At 54.6% G+C, this 15,937-nt stretch overlaps 1 protein-coding gene across 1 annotated transcript; it reads left to right on the forward strand.

Annotated features, from left to right (window-relative positions):
• The first annotated feature begins 213 nt into the window (after positions 1–213).
• Positions 214–12,228, forward strand: LOC108961795 (uncharacterized). The gene is made up of 3 exons (XM_018912401.3): positions 214–837; positions 938–1,972; positions 11,725–12,228. The coding sequence occupies exons 2-3, from the start codon at positions 1,495–1,497 to the stop codon at positions 11,901–11,903; spliced, it is 657 nt and encodes a 218-aa protein (XP_018767946.1). The 5' UTR covers positions 214–837; positions 938–1,494; the 3' UTR covers positions 11,904–12,228.
• Positions 12,229–15,937: the final 3,709 nt, after the last annotated feature.

The raw sequence follows: 15,937 nt of genomic DNA on the forward strand, positions 1-15,937 counted from the left end.
CAGCAACTCAGTGATGCCAGAGATCCCACCACTAAAGCAGATGAGCTGTATTTGTAAGGAGCATGAACCAGTTTCAGACCATTATCAAGGTGACCAAGGAGGCTGGCTCTTACCAGTTGGCGCAAACAGCGTAGCAGGGAGGGGAGACGGTGAGGGAGCTCAGCCTCAAACCCTCCGTGCTTTCTACAAACCAGTCATCCCTCCGATGCCCAAACTTTGCAGGGCGGAGGCAGCCGGGGAGGGAGCGGGGCTGTGGGGAGCATCACTCCTGCGGGATGCTGGCGGTGGGATGGATGATGTCCGCCCCGCTCCCGGCAGCGCCCGCGATGTGATTCCTCCCTGCCGCCGGCTCCGCTCCCAGACAAAGGCTGAGCTCAGCGCCCGAGGGCGGCTGGACCTGGGCTACCCACGAGAGCGCTCCGGCTGCTCCCCACCTTCCCCTGCACCTCCCCGGGAACATCCAGCAGACGGATCAAAGCTCATCTTTTGTCATCGAAAGGATTAGCTCCCCGGGGAGCAGCGGCGGAGGCTGAGCCCACGCTCCCAGCCTGCTTCCCAGCACGCTCAGGAGTTTTGGAGCCAACCTCCCGGCAGCTAATCCCCCTCTCTGCCGGAGCCGGGGAGGCTGGGAAGAGCCGGCAGGTGAAGGGACAGGAGGGAAGAGGACGGGGAGGAGTGTCACACACGCACACGCACACGCGGGCAGCCCGCACACGGCAGCGGGCAGCGGCAGCGGATCGGCGGCTGCGTGCGGGGAGCTCCGCAGGGACCCAGCCCGGAATGAAACAAGCTGGAGCATCAGGAGAGAGGATCTGTTCGCTTGGAAAAGTCTGTAAGGTAAAACACGAGACCGGCCGCTCGTGGACTGAGCTGGGGAGCGGGTACTGGGCTCTCTGCCGGCATGCTCGTTGTCTCTGACTTGGTTCTGTTTTTAAAGGAATCGATCGGGAGATGCCGGTAGAAGTTGTTGAAAGCCAGGCTGGAATGGCCAGGAGCTGCGCGCCGCCGGCCCCGTCGCAAAGCGGAGCAGCTGAACTTTGTGGGGTCTGAACATTTGTCTCCTCTGCGAACGCTCTGGGCAGCGCGAACGGGAGAGCCAGGACCGCGCCGCGCACCTTGAGCCTGACCGAGCCTGGGGCAGAGCCAAGGGGGGATTTCTGTCTCGCCAAGGACCATCGCCTCTGAAGAAAAAAAGCTGGAGAAGGGCAATTTATCTTTCTTTTCCAGATGACTGAAAATATCTACAGGATCCTGTCTCTCCGGTTTTCATCGGTGAGTAGCATAAGGGACAGGCGGCTGAGGAACAAAAATGATATCGGTCAAAATCATCCCAGCACCTACTTTTTCCTAAGGAACTTCATGCCCATAGGGGTTTTCTGCGGGCATTTCCAGGAGTGAGACGAGGTATCAGAGATGCATCCCTACCGGATCATGTAAGAATTTGCAAATGAGAAACGTACCCCATCCAGACCTTCTCTGCCCGCTTTGCAGTACATGGTTTGGTGTAAGCACAGCAATTCTCACCTCTTTCTCTCCCTTTTAAGTCTCTTGAGCTTGGAGACCTCTTTCCTCATTGCAATTATGATTATTTGCAACATCAGTGCCATCAAAGATTGGAGCACTTTCCTTTCCCAAATCCTCCCCAGCGTTAACAAGACTCTGAACTTGGTACAGCAAGTGGAAGCCACCACCAGCTCGGTGGTAAGTGTCCTCCAGGACCCCGAACAGGACAGCTACCTGTCCAATAGCCAGTCCATGAACTCCAGCAACTTCACAGCTGGCCTGGACCACTTGTTCCAGTACTCATACTCGGACAATGACCAGCTCTACAAGGAGTACAAACCCCCTCCTCGAGATGCCATTCCTCTGCCCAAGGCTGTCCTCTACCTCCTCATGGCAGCCCTGGTGGTGGTGGCAGTGGCGTACGCCATCGTCGGGCATCTCATCAAGGACCTCGTTTACGACTTTGTAGGTGAGTGTGGGCTTCATGCTTTGTGTGCTTGTGGCCAAAAAGAGCCTGGTGCCAAGGCTGGACGTGCTGCCTTGCGTGTCTCCTTTGACTTGGGTGGGTTTTAGACCAAGCTTTGACCCTTTCACTTTTGCAAGAGTGTTAGTTTATTTCATGTGCTGGGTTCTCCAAACTGAGTTCTGTGTTGACCATCTTCCCAGAAAAAATCCTTGGGTTTAGCCCCCTTCCTACAGGAGCAGATCTTGTACCTGTGTGTGTGTGCATAAATGTGTGTGCGTGAGTCTGGGTTGCCAAATGACTGTAAAATCCCTTGGCCAGTTTCAATTGAGCTTGGATTAGAGATCTCCAACATGAAAAGTTTCATGGCACCAGATACCTGAGCACAGGACAACAACCCATTAGTGCATAGTGAAAGAAAATCTGCCATATGAGCTTAACCCCTTATTAGACACCAGTGAGTCTACAAATTCCTAGGAAACCCAGCTCAGCAGTCTGGTTGCTTTAGAACAGCCATCACAGCCCCTGCAACAAATCCATGCAGTGACAGCCCAAAGAGGGTACATTTTTTTGAGATTTGCCTTCCTCCTCTTTGGTTTCATCCTGTTGCTGATGAATGCTGTCCCTCACCATTGGGGCCAAGAGCTGGGGAGTGCAAATGTGCCCAACTCCCATCTGAATCCCTGGTGCTTTTGGTCCCTACACCCTGACAGCCATCGTGTCCTTTTGGGTGTCAGGGCCTTTCTTCAGTGTGCTGGTTACAGTTTTCCAGCCTGGATAGAGATCCAGAAGGGATCCCTAGAGGGATTTAAGCTCCTGGCTCCTGCAGATGTGCACAATCCCCCAAAGCTCTGGGAACAATGCCCTGCACAGGGAAACGAGGCTGAAATCCCTTTGCACAGCCTTGCTCTGAGCCTGACCCCCAATCAGGGTTGAAGCCCTGCGGGCTCCATCTCTGAAGGGGGAGGGAGATCACACTCATCTGGAACAAAATCCACGTGTTCATTCATGATTCCGTTTTATCTCCCTGTTCCTGGGACACAGGAGACACACAGCAGCCAAAACTCCAGCCAGTGCCTGGGGGTGGGCAGCACCCCTGCCTTGCTGAGGGAAGGGCAAGCCAAGGCCTTTGGGCAGAGGGTCATGACCAGGCAAGGGCCAGCAGCTCCAGGACACAGGGATTTAGAGGGGGGTTATTTGGGACAAGAAAGGTCACACCTGCTGGCAGGGAGCAGTACTTGGGGTCTCACATGAGGCTGAGCCTAGAAAACAGCACGGAGCTGCTGCTGAGGAGTTTTCTTTGCTCCAGATGGAAGGAAAGGGATATATTGTCTTAAAGTGTTAAATTTAACACTTAATCAGCAGCTTGCTGGGGCTGTAACATCACCTGGCTCTGCCGCTCATCTGATTTAGTGCTGCCTTCCCCCAAAGGTAGGCAGTGGGGACAGCACCTAAAAATATACTCACTCCTGCCCCAAGAAGCTCAAAGGACCAGGTCAGGCCAGGTTAGAAGCTCCCCCGAGGCAGGGCCAGTCCAGTCCCAGTGCCCCCACAGAGCAGCCACCCCTGCCCCCGTTGCTGTGGCCCCTGATGCAGGAGAGCAGAGATGTGGGTGCTCAAACCACCCCTTGGGTGGGTGCTGCAAAGCAGGGCAAAATCCACAGAAATGCCCTGTCCCTCCAGGCACAGAGGGGGGCTGCAGCTGCAGTCAGAGGGCACCTGGGCCCCAGGTGTGCTGCTTCCAACTGGGCACCAATGTTCCCTGCTGACCTTTAACTTGAGCCTCTTCATGGGACGAGGTCAGCAGGGTGCCCCTTCTCTTGCAAAGCCCTTTGCAAAGGGACTTCCACAGCCTTTCACAGCACCACGGCCATCCCAGGGGCTGGACAAGCACTGGGGTCTGCCCACTTCCTGCCACTTTGGAAGAAGCCTTTTCCCAGTTTAACACACTTGCTGAGAGCAAAGCATCTTCCCTGCCCTGGGGTGAGGTAATATCTCTCCAAGTTAGGGTCAGAAATCCGTATGTGAGCTTCTTCCCCCTCCAGGCAGGGAGGAGAAGGCACTTCCCAAACTCCAGCAGCACCCCTCAGTGCTGAAGACTGCCTCCAGCTCATCCTAGTTAGCACTCCAGGCCCATCTTCCCACAGTTTTTACACTTAAAAAGAGCCAGTCCTCGGAGGAGAGCGGACGAGACCATGTTTGTTAACACTGCAAGGAACAGCCTTTAAAGAGAAGGGGTTTAATTTGAATGAATTTGCATAAAATTACTCTAGGGACTGGACAGAGAGACCAAGGGACAGTAAATAAGAATCTGCTCTATTAGCTGCCTTAACACAATGCCTGGATTGATATACTCGGCAGCAGCTCCAGCCTCTGCTATCAGCATTTCTGCACTAATCATGTTCAGAAATACACAGGGAGAGATGGAAATAAGATGCCAAAGGGCTGGAGCCTGTTTCAGGGAGATTAAAGTGGGAATAGTTAATCACTGCTTTAAACAGTCACTTGGAGGCAGTGGGGATGATTGTGACTCCTCAATAACAGCTTGTCGGACACGGCTTGGGGAGTCAAAGCATCAGCCAGGCCCCTGCTCCCACAGGAGCAATGAGGGAGAGTGCTGGGCTCAGTTTTGGATGGTGAAGGGGGTCTTGGGATGCTGCCAAGGTTTTCTCCCTGCGAAATCTGAATGGGTATTTGAGACACCGACACCTCTCTTGCAGATGCTTCTTAAAAAATCAATTAGAGCTTGCCCAGGCATCCCCAGGGGGATATGAGCACTGCTGTGATGCCCAGGGATGGCTGGGGAGGAGTGGAAAATGGGAACTGCATTGGAGAAGGAGGAAAGATGCATTGTTGGAGAGTAGGAAGGCAGAGCACCTAGATATGGATAAGAGGGATCTGAAAGAGCCCCTCTTCAGCTCTTCCTGGAGAGCCCTGGCCAAGGAGAGCCCCAAAGGCCTTCATTTCCCTCCAGTCCCTCCTGCTATCTCTGAGCTGACCAAGTGTCACGTTTGGCTTTCCCAAAACTCATCAGATGTCTCTACTTGGGGTCGGACACGAGCCCCCCGAGGAGGGTGGGAGGAAGGCTCCTGCGTGAGCACGGCTCAGACCCCACCAGCAGTCAAGGCAAATTGGGTCGAAGCGTTTGGAAAGCTGCTTAACTCTGAAGCGCTGGAGAGCTGCCAGAGCCGGCGCTGCGGCGAGGAGCGGGCTTGGCAAATGACAAGGCTGTCACCACCGTACGAGGCGCCTAATTACTGCAATCCTGGGAATCTGCCCGCCCTCCCTCCTCCGTCCCCAGCAGCTCGCAGAATATCGCTCCTATTTAAAATTAAAAAAAAAAAAAAAAAAAAAAAGGAGGAAAAGGGGGGGAAAAATAAAAAGTTTGACTGGAAACAAAGCTGTTGCCATGGAGACTGCACGCGTGTGGTCGCCGGGAAAGGGGAAAGCATCTCGCTCCTGCACGGGAAGCTCACGGAAAGGAAGGGTCTGCCGGGCTGCGTGGGAGCAACGCCTTGCAGGGAGACCTTGGCTGCTGTCACCCGGTTCAGCCAAGGTCTCCTCCGGGCTGTTGATCTCCAGAGGAGACCTTGGAGGAAACTTTTCCCTCGGGAATGGGCCAAAGGCAGGTGCCCAGCTGGGGCAAGGCAGGTTCATTGGCACTGGCAGGACTGTGCTGGTCGATGGCTTTGGGACTGCTCAAAGCCCTACGCCATCCTTGGAGCAGGGTCTTTCTTTTCTTTGCCCTTTTGACCCACCAGCCATATTTTTGTTTTTCAGCCTTATCTCCAGCCACCACATTTCAGGCTTCTTTAGGAAACGGTCTTGAACAAAGAAACTGTACATGAATGTGGCATTGCTGAAAATATCTGCTGGGTGATCCTGCAGGAACACAGGATCCACTTTTAATTGCTCCACACAGAACCACGGGGCTCTGAGGATAATTCAGCCCATGGCAGGGATTGCAGACAGATCTTAGGTCCATCAGAGAGGACTTATACCTCTTCTTTTCCAGCTCTGTTTTGAGGATAACTCCTTTGCCTCCCAAAGCTGTGGGAAGAAACCACGTCAGGCTCCCTTCTGCTTTTCTATCTCGGTTCTAACCCACCTCTCACAGTGATCCCCTGCCTCTGTGTTTCCTTTCTGGTGTGTGGGGGTGCATCAGGAGTTCCTGAGGTGTTGTTTGGGGAAGCAGTGGCTGCTGTAGGATAGTTCACCACTTCCCCTCACAGGCTGGGGCTGTTGGCTGGACAATGAGCCACAGTGGTCTGACCCTGCAAAAAGGGCCCACTGCAGGACAGCTGCATTTGAGGCCAAACCTTTGGAGCTCAGAGCTGGAGGAGAGCAATGGCTTCCAGCACACACTGCCAGGCATTGACCTCAGGGATGCACCATCCCAGCAGCCTTCCCATTCCTGCCATCATGTGGTCCAGGGATGGGCTGTGTCAGGTCCTGGGGGCGAGGGCTGTGTTTGTCTGCAAGCACTGGTCTCCCCTGAGCTGAGACCCAGCAGGGCTCCTCACACTCTGCTCACCTTCACTCTGCCTCTGGAAGATATGGATAGCAAATATACACCCCCAGGACCATGCCTGCCTCCCACCTACCACGCCTGAGTCACCACCTCTCAGGGACCCATTCTCTGGAGCTGCAATGCTGCCTGATGGATGGGACTGGGATCAAATGCAGGCTTGGTCCAGGGTTGCTCTGGTGCGTGCATAAAAGTTGTTTTTAAGAGAATATCATAATTAATTGAGTGCCTTTTCCACGTCACCCCTTTTCCCACCAGATGCTTCATGCTGGTGACAGCTCTGCAGAGGAGCAGTGTCCTTACCTGTCCATCAGCAAAGCAGAGTGCTCCTGCTGTTTGGGGTGCAGGACAATTTTGACTCAGCCAGCGCAGCAAAGATGAGGAATTTCTACAAAACAGGGAAGGAAGAACAAACCCTAACATGAAATTCATTTAGAAAGAAGTGAATCTGAGGGGAAAAGGGGGGTTTCTAACACATTGCTGTTGCCAGGGGCAGACACAGATTTTCCATCAGAACAAACCTGGGAGTTATCTGTTGATTTTGCTAATGAATAAGTAGAGTCTGTCCAGCAAATGAGACAGCTACAACATCCAGCTGTGACTGCTGCATCATGTCAGAGACTCGAGGGATACCCTTGAACTCATGTCCATCGGGAATGCTCTGGCCAGAGCTGGCCCTGCCTTGCTGCAGAGCACAGTGTGATTGCTGGGTCAGGACTTGTTTCAAAGAAAGAGGTGCTTCTGCTCCTGCTGATGGGAAAAGAGCTTTTTTAGCAGCTGCTTTCACACCCAGCTCCATTTAAAGCAAAAGTAGAGCATGAGTCTGATTGTTCATCGAACATGTCGCCTCTTCCTTTCCTGTTTCCATCTCTACAGGGACTGTGAATGTCTCACTCACCAGGCTGCATTTAAATTTCAGCCCTTTCTCCCACCCCCTTCTGCTCTTCTGCCTGGGATGTCTCTTTTTCAGCAGCTGAAATGCCTCACAGACATCCCACCCTGCCACCAGTGAATGCAGGGGACCGGGCCACCCTCTTGGGGTGACACTGAGCATACAGCAATCCTGTGCCCCTCTGCACCCAGACAACAGGAGGCTGTTTCCTGCTGCCTGCCCTGTCAGGGGTTTCTGGGCAAGGACCAGCCCTCATGCTGCTGGTACAAGAAGGGCACGTTGTGACATCTAGGCAACCCCAGCGTTTTTGTGTCCCCAAAAATACAGCCTGTCCCAGGGGTCCTGCTTCCAGGGGCGCTGGCAAAGACTTGGACAGAGACAGGAAGGTGCAGGGGCATTTTGTGCCACATCACTCTGCTGCTTGGGGTTAACAATAATAACAGAGTTGCTATTCCACAGCTCCTGATTTGCCCAGCTTGCTCTATCTCCTCTCTCCAGCTGCTTTGGATCAATTGCTCTGTATCGATCTCACCCCACCTCAGCTCTTCCCACCTCTCCACTGGCCCTGCAGACCCCAGCAGGCACACTGAGCCTCAGCAGCACCTGGCCAGCAGGAAGAAGTGTCTCAAGGTTAGGTGCTGCTCCCCAGCCTGGCTGAGAAAGTCACTTTGTTCCTCTCTTTTATCCAAGACATTCACATACACACCCGTGGGCATGCCCTGGATTTTGCAGCATGTGTGATGAGCTCCTTCCAGTGGCTGGGTAGGGACAAGCAATGCTTCTTCTTATCTCCAGAGTGTGACTGGCTTGGGTGTGGATGTGCCACTGCCCCAAGAGCACACTGTGTGATCCTTCCCCATCCCAGCTCTGCCTGTAGCTGTCCCAGATCCATTATGTGTCATTAGGTTCAGCCTAACTTTGCTCACCTTCTGGCTGGAGATTGTGTGAATCCATATGTGGACTTGGATCCAAAAGAGGTTTTTGTTTTCCTCACTCTGTATATTTTTTGTGGCTCACGCATCCCCCTGCCAGCTGTAAGGGGTGGAGAGAGAAATACCTGACGTGGTGCTGAGGGCTGCAGGTACCTTTGGCTGCCCACCACCAGCCCTTGGCTCCCAGCCCTTGGCCACCCCCCTTACCCAGTTACACCCCTGTGCAGGGTTCATTATCCAGGGTTTCCAGCCTGTGTTGGCACATGGCATGAGGTTGTGCCTTCCATCCCCTGCAAAGTTCCTTCCTCATCAGAGCGAGGTTTAATCCCACTGATGCCAAAGAGGTGCAGGTCTCCTCTCTGTTCTCCCTCATCCCTCCCCAGATATGCCATGGGTGACCCCAGGAGATCTTGGTTCCTCACCCTCAAACTGAGAGGAGCCAGAGGGAGAAGCTGGGAGGATGGATCCTGGCTGGGACAGAGCTGGCGGTGCCTGGCAGGGGACTTGAGGGCGCTGACATTTTTATGGTTGTTTCTCCAGGGTCCTGCTGGCAGGAGATCCTCTGCCAGCTCCACGGGGCCTCGCTCCCCTCTTCCACACATGGCAACACGCTGAAGTTACAGGCCATAAATGGCCACAAATAACATGTAATTGTGTAATTACTTCACTCCTTACTTACACAGTCAAATCATAAAGGCATCGCAGTAAATACCCTCTAATGACAGCCTAATTACATCTTCCTGCAGATTACTGGGTAATTAGATCCAGCAGGCTCCAGAAATAATTCCCAGGGAAGCAGTGGTTCGGATTAGCACTCACAATCCAGCCTGCTCTCACCCAGGAGCTGGACTGTGGCAGCCCCCCACAGCCACCTTCCCCAGGCACCCTGACCAGCCACATCCCCTTTGGTGACAATGCACTGTGACACTTCTCCCATGGCTTCTGCTGGTGCCATTGGTGCTCTCCCAATACACCCATCCCCTGCATTTCTCTGCCTTTACCACAGTGCCTCATCCAGCTCTTGCTTCTTATTGTGCCCACAAATGTCACCAGAGGTTCATCATCTGGCCACCAGATGCCACTTACCCCAACTCACAGGCGTGCAACACTCTCTGCTCCTCGTTGCACACAGCAATCCTCATCCAGTGGCTCCTGGAATATTTGAGGACCCATCACCCCTTTTTCTACAGATTATTCCCCTTCCTCCCTGCTGCTCCCACTGGAGTTTTACGGCTGACGTCAAGGAAAGCAAGCTGAGAACTGTAATAGTATTTGTAGGAGGCAATCTTGTTACTGCCTTCAGCTTCTCCTCAAGGCAAGCAGCTGTGTGGGGGCTGCAGCAACCTGCAAGGTCTTGGGGCCAAGAGGCTCTGTCTGGGATGGACCAGACCACAAAGAAGGTGGTGGAGTGTTTGGCCTTTAGTCTAAACCCAGGAAAGCCAAGCAAAATCAAAGCTATAAGGGAAAAAAAGCCCTAAATGAGCCTTCTGGGCTTGGCTGATTTTCCTTGGGGAAGGGTTGTGGGATGGGGAGCCCAGCCTCAGGTGGGTTATGCAAGTGAAAGCTAAATGTCCTGGTTGGGACTCAGGGCAGACTCAGGGCTCCCCAAAAATTTTGGACCACTTCTTTGCTGAGTTTCCCAATCCCTCTTGCCAGCACTGTGGTGGCTGAGGGAGCTGTGGTGGTTCTTCTCCTGCCTTTCCTGTTGGACAGCCTGCAAACCCTGCTAGCACAGTGATGAAGGTGAAGAAAATAGGAAAACCAAGGAAAAACAGTCACTCTCTGGACATGTTGGCAGTACCCAGTGTGGTGGGAGCTCTACTCTCCTTGGAGACAGCCCCTCTCTCCAGCCAGCTCATGCTGGCAGTGGGGCACAACCCCCTCCACTCCCTGTCCCTGGCAGAGTGGTCACCTACCCTGGCTCCACAGCATAAGCATCATCCTGAAAGTCATGTTCTGCTCTCTTGGTGATGCTGTGGCCAAATGGCTTCAGGCTGGGGAAAAAACTCAAATATTGCATTGCAAAAACAACAAAACTTTTGGCTTTTTTTTAAAGAAAAAAAAAAAAGGGAAGGTTTGGGTCTCTCAAAAAAAAGCCCAGAATTTGACTTGCAGTGCACATACTGAGCACAGAGAGGCCCACAGGTCATTCCTGTCTCTCTGCTCACACCTAAAGAAATGTCTGGCCACCACTGTGAGCTGAGAAATGAGATCTTCCATTCCCTTCACACCTGGCATCCCACCCTGGCATTTATCATTATTCAGTCCTAGTTTTGCTGTAAAACATGTTTCCATAGCCCAAGAGAAAGACATCATCTCACTGGCATGGCATTTCTGTGTCCGTGCCCCATCAGGAAGCCTGTGTCCTCTACCATAACTGGAATGTCCTGTGGGGACAGAAAATGCCCCACAGCACAAAGGAGAGAAATTGTATTCTGTGGGATCCAGTGGCAAATAAGCAGAGTTCCTCAGGAACAAAAAAACCAGGCTGGTCCTTTTCTCTGCCTCCTGGTAGCCACCTCTGCTTTATTTTGGTAGCAGAGCTAAAGCAGAGGAGTGCTGCTGCTCCACTGCCCACAGCCACAAGGTCTTGGGGCTGCTGTCCCCTCGCCTGGGTTTCCCCAGCTTTGGTATCCTCACTGCTGGTGCCTTCCCATCTCAGTGGGTCGTGGCCTCTCACTGCCCAAACAGCCAAGTTTTCTCAAAGGCAGCAGTTTGGGAAGCAGCACTGCCTGCTTTCACTCAGCTGCAGTCCCTAGTGCTGCAGGGGATGTTTCAGTCACGCTGGCATCCAGCAGTGACACTGTATTTTAGAGGGGCATGAGTCGCCCCCAGGGTTGTGGCAGTGGCTGGATCAGCTCAGAGCCAGGTCCTGGCGCTCTGGTGACCAGAAAGAAGCACAGCCCCAAAACTGCCAAGGAGAGTTTGAGGCCCTGGCATGGCTGTAATGTACTCTCAAGGCAGAAAAGCCATGTCCCAGCCACGTCTCCAGCCCCATTTGGATGACACAGTTATTTAATCACTTACTCTGTCTGAGTAAGTGCAAAATCCCACTTTAGGAAATAGATTGCTAGAGACCCCAGATGCACACTTCACTTTGGAGGCACTTCACTCTCATTTTTGGGATTATCAGGGCGATTTCATCTGCTTAAGCCGTGAGGGCTTCCAGAAACCAACAGCCTGAAAACCAGCCCAGAGCTGGGAAGAGCAGAGATCCCAGCACCAGGGGAGTGGAGGGAGCTGAAGGGGCAGGGATGGGCAAGGAACACTCCTGGAGGGGGAAGCACCCAGAGCTAGAGGTAGGATGTAGCTGGAAGCAGCAATTTTCAAACAATTTCAGAGCTTTGAGCTCTGGGCAAACAGCTGAGGTAACCAGGGGCTTGTTTTGTGCTTTTCCCTCCTCCAGACTGGATCTTTGGCCCCAACCCGGATGACAACAGCAACAAGAGCGACATCAACTGCATCAGCAACAGCGTCAACGAGATGAGCGAGATGCCCGAGGCGCCGCAGCGGCACCGGGAGCGGCAGCCCCAGGACGTGGTCATTGCCATCAGCGAGACCTGCCACCTGCCACAGCAGACGTGACCGGCGCCACGCCCGGGCCAGGCGGGATGGAGCAGCGGGATGGAGCAGCGGGATGCAGAGGAGGGATGGAGCAGTGAAACAGTGCAGCAGCCGCCTTGCAGGGCCGGGCGGGAGAGGAAGGGATGGGCAGAGCCGGCGCCGTGGAGCAAAGCCCTCCTCCCCTGGTTTTACCGGTCTCTGAGGACCTCGTGGGGGTGGGTGGCATCACCCCTTCTCCCAGGCTTGTCAGTCCTGTCCTGACGTCTGCCCTTGGGTTTGTGACCCCCTCTTTGTTCCCTGTGAATAGCAAAAAAGAAAAAGCAAATGCAAAATACACCCACCAGACAAAGCTTGCAAGAGAAATGAGCTGCAGAGAGGCCGGGCAGTCCTTTGGCATGTGGCTGCCCAGTGGCATGGGAGTGGGGTGGGGAAAAGGGCAAAGGAGACAAGGAGGCTGCAGAGAAATGTGTGGTTATCTGCATTTCTGGGGACAGGCCCAGGGCACAGCAGGGAGCTGGGAGCTGCAGAAAGGCACAGAAAGGTCAGCAGGGGCCAAATCCCCCAGTACATTGGTGATCTGCCATCACTCCTGCCTTAGTTTTGCAGCTCCAGCTCACAGCCCTTTTCAGCAGGTGTGTCCTGTGGCTCTGGGACATCAGGGTGACAGCCCAAACTTCCCAGGGAGCCTTATTCCTCTAGGTCTGTAACCAAGCCAGGGCCACCACATTCCCTCCACCACATCTCTGCCTGAGCCCAGCACCCCCTGACAGGGAGCAGCCCTGTTGGGAGCAGGTGCAACCCCTTTTTCTGAGGAACATTTCTGGAGAGGAGGACAGGGACCCATCTGCATGAAATCCAAACTCTTTGTGGTGGAAAATAGCCCTTGTATATCTGCATCCTTCAGACTCATCCCAGTGTGACCACCTCCTACATCACCCCCAGATTTTCTGCCACCCCGAGGGCTGCTGGCTCTGTGCTGGGGTCAGCCCCTTGTGCATTGATGGAGCAGGGACACCTCCCTCTTCTCCCTGGTTGCCTTCCTCCTCCCAGCCAGAACACCACCAACCAAAACTGCCCTTCTCTGTGCCCAAAGACATCCTTTCCCATTTGTAACTCCAGGCAGATCCCTGCTCCTCGCTGTTTAAGGGGCTCAGGGGAAGCCAGCAACAGCAAATGTGTGGAGCAAGCTCCCAAACCATGTGGGAAAAGGAACATCCTCATGGCTTCATTGCTGTTTTAAGATCAGCCCTTAAAAACCTCAATATGGGTTTTAAACCAGGATCCATAATTTCCCTGTATAGCAGAGTGGAGGCACTGGGACCAAGCTCATTCCTTGTGCCTCTCCCTTATGAAGATCCCTTTACTCTCCAAATCTTCTCTGAACTTAAAAAGCCACAAAGCCAGTCCTGGCCATGGTCCAGACTTGTGCCTCTGCATTCAGGGAGACAAGTCCTGCCTTTTCCCAGCCTGCAGTACCCAGCACACCACAAAGAGCAGGGGCCAGAACAGCATATTCCCCTTCTGAGAGTGGTTAAGGAAAATGGATGTGGTTTCAAACTCCTGCTCCAAGGGCTTTAATGAGACCCATTGCCAGCAGTCCCACCCTGGGCTGGGGCTTTGTCGCTTTTCAGCAAGCAAAGGCGGAGGGCAGTACCTCGGACCTCCCCCGTAATTAACCATTTCCGATCCCACAGTGTTCTGTGTTCTGCCACCGTCATTTTTCTCCCGTTTTTTTTAATCCTGGATTTGTAGCGTGGCTGCTCTGGCACCTGCCAGGCTTCCCCTGTGCTGCTGGGGCTGTGAGGAGAGCTGGACAGAGATGCTCCAGCAGCACCAGGGGGGTGCTGGGGCATGATCCCCGCAGTGACTGTCAGCCCCTGGGAACAACCCCCTGCAGCACCAGAGCTGGCTGTGGGCTGGGGAAACTGGGAAGCTCCAGATTCCCGGGGGACAGCAGGTTGTGCAGGGAGGGGCTGGTTTGCTTGCTCCCCTGCTCTCTCAGCATCAGCAGGCTGGACACCGGGGTCACCCAGGTGAAGGACAGTGACACACCGTGTCTCACAGTGGCACTGCTCACCATGGGGACACGCCACTCCCTGGGCACAACCGGTCCCCCCACGGCTGCAGCAGCAGCCCAGGGACTCCTCTGCACTGCAGCCCCATCACCCATCAGCTGCTGGGAATGAGGTGGAGGCTTCCCTGGGCGTGGAGGCAGCCCCCTCCCCTCCAGCCGGGCTCTCGCTCCTTTCCGGAGACTTTCGTGGTCCCACAAGACGCGGTTTGACCCAGGAGATGCTCCTGCACCGAGCAGCGACTCGCACCGAGGGCTGGCCTCGGAGCAGGAGCCGAAGGAAGGAGCCCAGCTCCCTCCTGTGGCCGCCGGAGCCGGGCCCGCCCGGGAAGGGCTGGCAGGGAGCGCCCCGAGCCCCTCCGCTCAGCCTCTCTGAAATCCCCCTTTGCAGGGGGGCCGGGGGCCCTGGGGCTGTGTCCACCTCCGGGACTGACCAAGCCCTGGGTGATGCTGCGGCAGTGACCACGGCGAGGGGAAACACCAAGCGCGTCCCTGAGCTGCGGGGTCACTCCTGGGCAGCGCCAGGAGCCAGGGCTGGCACCAGAGCTCTGCAGGACCCCGGCGCTGCTTTCGGAACTGACCCCACCGGCACCTGCCACGAACAGGGCAATACCACAGAGGGCAGCTGTTCTCCACACCACCTGCCTTCACATCCCCCTTCCCTGCATCACTGCCATCCAGAGCTGGCACCTCCCTTACCCCTGCTTTGTCACCAGAGCCCACGCTAGCGCTCTGAGGCTGACTGTGAGCCTGTCAGAGTCCCAAGACCACGGAGCCTCCAGACACTGGAGGCAGAGCATGGCTTTGGGCTGCAACAACCCCTGTCCCTCCAAAATCTGAGTGTTTTTCTGTCCAGCCATGCACCCATGCAGCTGACTGCATTTTGGAGGACATCACCAGTACCCTCAGAGGACCTTTGAAGCAGGGTGGAAGGACAGGACCAGACAGATGAGTGAGGAGTGTTCTCCACGGTTTTTTTGGGGCGTGCAAATAGTACAGCAACCTCATGTGCTCCTCTCGCCCACCAGGACCCCCTCTGCAGGCTCAGCTGTCCTCCTCAGCCCTCTCCTTGCCCCCCACAACCTCTGAGCAGTGGACAAGTTTTTGGTGATCCAACAGCGGGGACCCAGGAAGAGCATGGAGGGGCTTCTTGGGGAGAATTTTTGGGGGTGCTGAGGAGGAGGGGGTCTCATGAGTGTGCCAGGCTATTCTGACTGCACCTCTTTAGTGCAAGAGGTTGCTCTTTAATTCCCTCCTTCCTCCCCTAAGCGCCTTAGGGAGCAGAGAGGAGAGATGCTGTTGCTTTTTATAGCAGCCATAATCCCTGCTGCTCACACTGCCTGCACCTCCTGCCCCGAGACACAGGGCTGAGCTTCCAAAACAGGGGCTGCTGCCCAAAAACTGCCTCAAAACCCTTTTGCTCCCAGCATTGCCCCTCTCCCAGTGCACAGACCCCAGCTGGGGGTGGTTCTGGACTCAAGACCCCTTTTCAGGAGGGCTGGGACAGCCACAGGTGCTGCACTCTGACAAGGAGGGACAGGCAGACACACGTACAGAGACACACGGATGAGCCCCAGAACAACTGCCTGGCCCCCCTGCTCTCCTCCAAGACTTGTGGAACAGGAACCAACCACTCAGCACAGCCACAAGAAATTCCTTAGGCACAAGAGGAGACTGGGGGTTTCTTTCCTTTCTATTTCCCTGACTTTACAAAAGGGAAGCTGAAGTAGGGCGGGAGCAGGGTTAACCCTAACCCTGATGAGGGTAGGCAGCTGATGAGCTTTAAAGGTAGATGAAGCCTTTCCTTGGATGCAACCCCCAGGATGTGAGCTCCAGCACTTTGCCAGGATCATTTTGGTGTTCAGTTGCCCGGTTTCCCTCACCCAGGCTGTGCCTGTGAAGCCACAGATGGCATTTGAGCCATCCAGGCTTCATCCCTGGGCATGAAGGGACTGAGGAAAAGGGATGTGAAGTGGGGCAGTGG

Source organism: Serinus canaria, chromosome 8 (genome assembly GCF_022539315.1).
Source record: "Serinus canaria isolate serCan28SL12 chromosome 8, serCan2020, whole genome shotgun sequence".
In the NCBI taxonomy this organism is placed as follows: Eukaryota; Metazoa; Chordata; class Aves; order Passeriformes; family Fringillidae; genus Serinus; species Serinus canaria.

What these genes read in the sequence shown, in the direction of transcription:
- LOC108961795 (XM_018912401.3), top strand. Translation starts at nt 1,495, where the DNA reads ATGGTTTGGTGTAAGCACAGCAATTCTCACCTCTTTCTCTCCCTTTTA. An exon ending in CCTCGTTTACGACTTTGTAG is followed by an intron (nt 1,973 to 11,724) that starts GTGAGTGTGGGC and finishes TCCCTCCTCCAG; the next exon opens with ACTGGATCTTTGGCCCCAAC.